Source organism: Austrofundulus limnaeus, unplaced genomic scaffold (assembly GCF_001266775.1).
Source record: "Austrofundulus limnaeus strain Quisiro unplaced genomic scaffold, Austrofundulus_limnaeus-1.0 Scaffold1292, whole genome shotgun sequence".
In the NCBI taxonomy this organism is placed as follows: Eukaryota; Metazoa; Chordata; class Actinopteri; order Cyprinodontiformes; family Rivulidae; genus Austrofundulus; species Austrofundulus limnaeus.
The window spans coordinates 24,406-30,282 of NW_013953694.1; the positions used below are offsets into that span (position 1 = coordinate 24,406).

Sequence of the window (5,877 nt, forward strand, 5' to 3'; positions counted from 1 at the left end):
ACACACACACACACACACACACACACACACACACACACACACACACACACACACACACACACACACACAGGCAAAACTCTGCTTTTTAACTTTGAGCTGTTTTACATGAACTGAAAGTAAACGACAGAGGGATTAGTTGTGTCGATTTTTTTTCCTTTTATTTTTCTTTTTTTGAAGGATGCAAATTCCAAAACACGTTTGCAGCGACGCTGATGAAAAAACAAACAGTAGATCGAAGCTATTTATTTCCCAGCATGTCACTGACTAATTCATTTCCTTAAGGGGAGAAAATCAATAAACACATCTGTCACTAGTGTACACAAGAATTGCTTCATTTTGTAAAAAAACAAAAAACAAAAATATTGTTAGTAATGTTAAAGTATTTTTTATATACTGTGGCCACATTTAATCTAAACTTACATGAGACTAGGCTTGACTATCAGAAAAACACCAGCCATGTCCTCAAGTCCAGTCGTTTTCTTGACTCCTCGTTGAACTGAAAGCTGACACAGTTGTTACAACATGGTGTTCTCTGAGCCTTTAACCTCCTGGTAAAGCTAAGACCCATGATCACTAAAAGATCCTCTAAGTTTACCTTTGAGCACACACTGAGCTGATCATCTGATCCTTTAAAAGAAGTGTGGGGTGGCAGGGTCAGTGATTTTTGACCTTTATATCATGTTATAATGTCATTCCCTTATTAAACACACCCAGAGTGTTGCTTTGACTCATTCATGCTGGTTTAAAACATCCTTGAATCTCCTGTGGTAGTCATGTGGAGCTGCCTAAACAATTGATGGTACAAAGCCCCGCCTTTTTACACAAAGCTCCTCCCTGAAGCTCAGTTCCCAGTAGACCTCCCTCCCTACAGAGCACTGTGCCTCCCCCACACGCGTCTGTAAAAAAAAATTACAAAATAAAACACACCTACAAAAGATTGTACATGAAATGAAGCATTGTTGTGAAGACATGCTGAAATGGGAGTTTCTGAAATGGTAGGAGGTTCTTAAAGTGACAGAGGCCATTTTCAAGGCATACTAAGACGCAAGGTCAAATTTATTTTTGATACAGTATATGTGGCATTTTCAGAACAGCTGAAGGTAACATAGTAGTTAGTAGTTAGTAATTAATAGCCATAATAGTTACTTGACTGTGGTACAGAATTGATCTGTGTGCCTGCAAAATACATAATAAAGTCCCTTTAACTTTAACATTATACAGAAAGTGGTCAATGGGAAAGTTTCTCTGATGCCAAAAAATTCATATTTATCTTTACGTTTCTTTATCAGGTGTCAACCTTGTTGCATCAAGTTGCCTTTAGGCAGTGTTGAACTTTCTGTTTGAGGAAAAAAAAGGTTTATAAAATGAAAAACCAGTAACCATACAGAAATTGTCTGTATCACAATTCAGGGGTTGTAGCTGCATTTGTCATTTGCTTACGTCACTGCCCTAGTATGCTGTCCCAATTCATAGCTGTCTACTCATGCAGTTGAAAAAATCCTGAAATCYTAGGCTGCATCTGATTATCCTAAGCGGCCATTTTGATATCCCAAAATTCAAACTAAACAGAAGATGAAGATGGCGACTTTTTTTTAATGAGTTTTTTTTTATAAGGAAGTTTTGAAATTTATCAGAGACCAAAGAATTTGTTTTAAAATATAAGTGTACAGTTAAAAGAACTGATATTGGAGCTAAACCCAAATTATTAATGCTTTTTATTTATTTTACGTGTAACGTTTTTCTAATAATACTGAATTGGAACCCAAGTGGTGTTAAACAGTGTAACTGTAGAGGCTTTCTGTTTATTGCTGTTTACAGAGAAATAAAATGTTCTCTAAAAGCAAACACTGCATTTTGACATGCCTGTTTTTAAAAGCTCTTTGTGTTACTTTAAACTGGTATTTGCATTGTGCTAAAAGGCAGAAAACAGGGATCGATATGTTTTATATTTTTATAATTACATTTTTTGTAATTCATATAAACAGTATACTGTATATTTATRATTTAGGCCTTTGCTGAAAAACGTATAAATTTTTACTTGAGCGCCACTGCTCAGACCCTTCGATGTTTACCTGATGAGCTGCTGTTGGGGGTCTCACAGACCAGGCTGAAGCTCAGAGGAGACCAGCCTTTTTCATTCATGGATCCTAAGCTTTGAAACAATCTGCCCCCAACATTAGACAGACCTCCTCACTTTCTGTTTTCAAATCTCTTTGAAGTGTGAGTTTTAATATTTTTATTGTTCTGTGTTCCATCTTTATTTTCTTCTGATGCTTTTAAATTAATTAGTTTTTCTTCTATTTATCTTTACCTTTTTATTGTTCAGCACTTTGCTAACAATCTGTTGTTTTTGAAATGTGCTTAATAGATAAAGTTGACTTGACTCACCTGTTCCGGGTCATACACCATCAGCCGATTTTGGTACTGAGCAGTGTTAGTAACCCCACCTGCAACAGAAGCACAGCGTCCTGAGCTTTTCCTGTAATGAATAACAGGATAAACATCCTGTATGTGCTGCAGATTGTAGATGTGTAYAAAGTAAATGGTGAACATGAGAGTGTTTATCTCCATCTCTGTACCTGACACCCAGAGGAGGTTGTCGGCCACGCAGCCAGCATGGCAGGACAGCGAGCGGTCGAACGGCTGAACAAACATCCATTTGTTCCTCTTGGGACAGTAGCGCTCCACAGAGGGCAGCACCTGCCTCAGCTCATTCCTGCCCCCCACAGCGTACAGGTACTGACCCAAAGCTCCCAGGACAAAGTGTTCTCTGCAGGCCTTCATGGGGGCAATTTCAATCCACCMGTTTCCCCTGGGGTCGTATCGACACGCAGTCCTCACTGCACACATCCTCCCGGAGGCATGCTCCGCCTCCCCCCCAACGACAAACAGGAAGTTCCCCATCACAGCGACGCAGTGATGGCTGCGCCCGGTGGGCATGGGCGCCAGCTCGCTCCAGTTCGAGCCCCCCGCCACGCGCACATGCTCCTGCGCAGACGGGTTGAAGTACCTCACCTCCCTGACTCGGCTCACCTCCCGCTTTCGGCCCCCGAGGATGTAGAGGGTGAGGGACTGGAAGCGGGGCCCGGTGATGGCTGACTGGCGGAGGGGCTGGGCAAAGGTGGCGTGGTGGTAGTCCAGGGCTTCGTCCACCAGGGCGGTGGCACTGGGACTGGACTGGATCAGAGGGTGGCTGTGGGCGAGGTGGTGTAAGGTGGGCACATCCATCAGGCCGTAGCGGATGTGCTGCAGGAGATCCTCGGCGTACTGGTAGCGGCAGTCGTGTTCCAGCCACAGAACAACCAGCTTAAACAGAAGAAACAAGAAAAACATGATGCAGCTGCAGCTGCACAGGATCAGCTGTCTGACAAAATCTGGGTCATTTAGAAATGAAGCAACTGCATATTTGTTTTGAAAGTATTCTGTTTGATTTTGAATCAATTATCAGCAAAAAGAAAAAGTCCAACATTCATTAAAGGAAAGTATTTTATGCCTTTAAAGCCAGTTTATTACAAGTATTAAACATGGAATGCTGAGAAATGAGGGAGTTTTAGCTATTTTTGTCAAACCTTAAAAATAATATTATACTTATCATCATACAATATCACAAAATCTCACTTGTTTTTGTTATGAATGGCTCTCAGCTATAACCACCAAATGTTGGCACAAGACCTGTAAAATCGAGAGAATAAAGGTAATGTTTGAATTTTCTAAGGTAAGCTGGCTGTGGTGGTCATTTCCTATTGATTTGGCTCTAACTGTTAATTAGTTGTAGAGGTGCTCCCAGTGATTAATTCCTGAAAGTTTCAAAATGCTCCGTCTAGTATGTCATGAGAGATTTTACTAACAGACAGACAAAAATTGACTCCAACTATTATGAAAAAAATTTTAAACAAAGATTTTTACAATGTACTAAAGCTCATGAAATGATGTGGGGATAAATCTCAGCTACTCTCAGACCAAACTTTGCTCTGTTTCTATAAAAAAAAAAACTGAGTTATAATCATTTATGAGGTTTTGAAGTTCAGGTGGCTGCTACAGCCACCTTCAGTTAGGATGACTCCAAATATTTATCAGTTGTAGACATATATTCAGGTATGACTTTCTGCAAGTTTCATTAAAATCTTTCCAGTGGTTCATGAGATATTTTGCTAACAGACAGACATATGCATGCACACACAGGGGTAAAAACATTACATTCTGCCTTTGTGTTTCGACAGTGGTTAATCATGAGTTTAGCTCAAGCTGTGAGTAGAGTCTTTTTCTTTTTTTACATTAAGCAAAAAGCTTTCATTGTCATTTTCAGACAATCCTTCAGAAGGTGTGAAGGAGGAAGAATCTGCGCAGGATGAGGTTGAGTATAAAGAACTGAATCCTGAAAAGTCTGAAAGATCAGAAAACGATGCATGAGGAACGGAAATGGAATGTTAATCAGATTTTTTTCTAAACACTCTGTTAGGCTATTACAACTGAGGTGAGAAGCAGCCATGATTGTCAACACACACACACACACACACACACACCTTTATTAATCAGCAGCCTTCAAGACACAGACTGTGTGTATACAAAGGCCACCTCCTTTGTTTAATGCAGGTGAACTGGGAAGCAGGGAAGGCTTTAATTGAACTTAAGTGTGTCGGAAGGTTATTTAYCCGCGGCAAGGTGTGAATGTGGGTGAGATGATTGGAGATTACTGATATCAGGAAAACAAAGTGGCTTTGGCACAATCAGTGCAGAGCCCGAGCACTCATTACAGAGGCATAAAAAGCAGAAACGAGTCCGGGAAATAATCAGAATGACCGAAAACAAAATAAGAAAACAATATCACATCTGGGGCGATAACACGGGACTTGATGTGTGGTTTGCACAAACACTCACTGCGCGCACCGCTCCAAAGAAAAGGTGTTTTTCTGTCCCCTCCCTGTCATTCTCTCTGAATTCACTCAAAAAAGATGTGGATGTGCTACAAACTTACAACTAGAGCTGCTGTATTTTGTGACACCTCTTCCTTCCTCTGCTCTACGGCTGCCCCCTCCTCCTCCTCCTCCTCCTCCTCCTCCTCGTCGCTCTGAAGTGACAGTGTGCGAGCGTGTGCGCGCTTACAGCAGCTGACTGTGAAGGTCACGCTGCATCACACAACTTCCTCGGGGCACGGAATAAATCAACTCCTCCCTCTTTCCCCTCTGCACTGAAAGGGGAAGAGGAAGAGATGATGGGGGGTTGGGGGGGTWTAGAAAGACAAAAAAAAAGCAAAGGCTGGCAAAAAAAAAGAAYAAGAAAGAGAGTGGGAAAAACAAAGGCAGAGAAAATGTGATTTCCACAGCACAGAAGATTCTGAGCAAACTCTAAGTGAAGATGATTGACGGCTGAGCTGTGGTGCTCCGGTATCGGCGCACACCCCACCACCCTCGCGGCTCCCACCCCCTTTCGGACGACAGCCCTCGCTTGCCGTTCGCTTCCGTCTGATGCCCAAATTAACCTTCTGAGCGAAGTGAAGGAGGCCCAAAGCAGCCTAATCAGAGGCTGATTATGGCYGCGGCGGCTGGCTAAAGGGTCAGGGTAATTGTGCCATCAGAGGCCTGATTGTTTTCAATCAGACAGGCGGCCGAGTGACAGCTGGGGGATTGGGGGCCCTGATGGAGCCGCGGTGGGCCTAATCAGAGAGGAGAGGGAGAGAAAGAAGTGTGGGGCGGGGGAGATGAAGGTTGGTGGGGGTGGTGTGGGGGCTGATTGGTGCAAATGAACAGTCAAAATGGCAAGTCCCCATCTTGCACTGTCGCCATACTCCACAATCCAGGCAGTTCATCTCACACACACACACACACACACACACACACACACACACACACACACACACACACACACACACGCACACAC

General features: G+C 42.7%; 1 protein-coding gene across 1 annotated transcript in view; it reads right to left on the reverse strand.

Annotated features, from left to right (window-relative positions):
* Nucleotides 1-5,877, reverse strand: part of klhl32 (kelch-like family member 32) — a gene marked incomplete at its 5' end in the record, with an annotated part of 41,503 nt that overhangs the window by 6,599 nt on the left and 29,027 nt on the right. Inside the window, 2 exon segments of the mRNA XM_014031640.1 lie at nt 2,389-2,447; nt 2,580-3,306. Of these exon segments, the coding sequence (XP_013887094.1) occupies nt 2,389-2,447; nt 2,580-3,306 (786 nt within the window).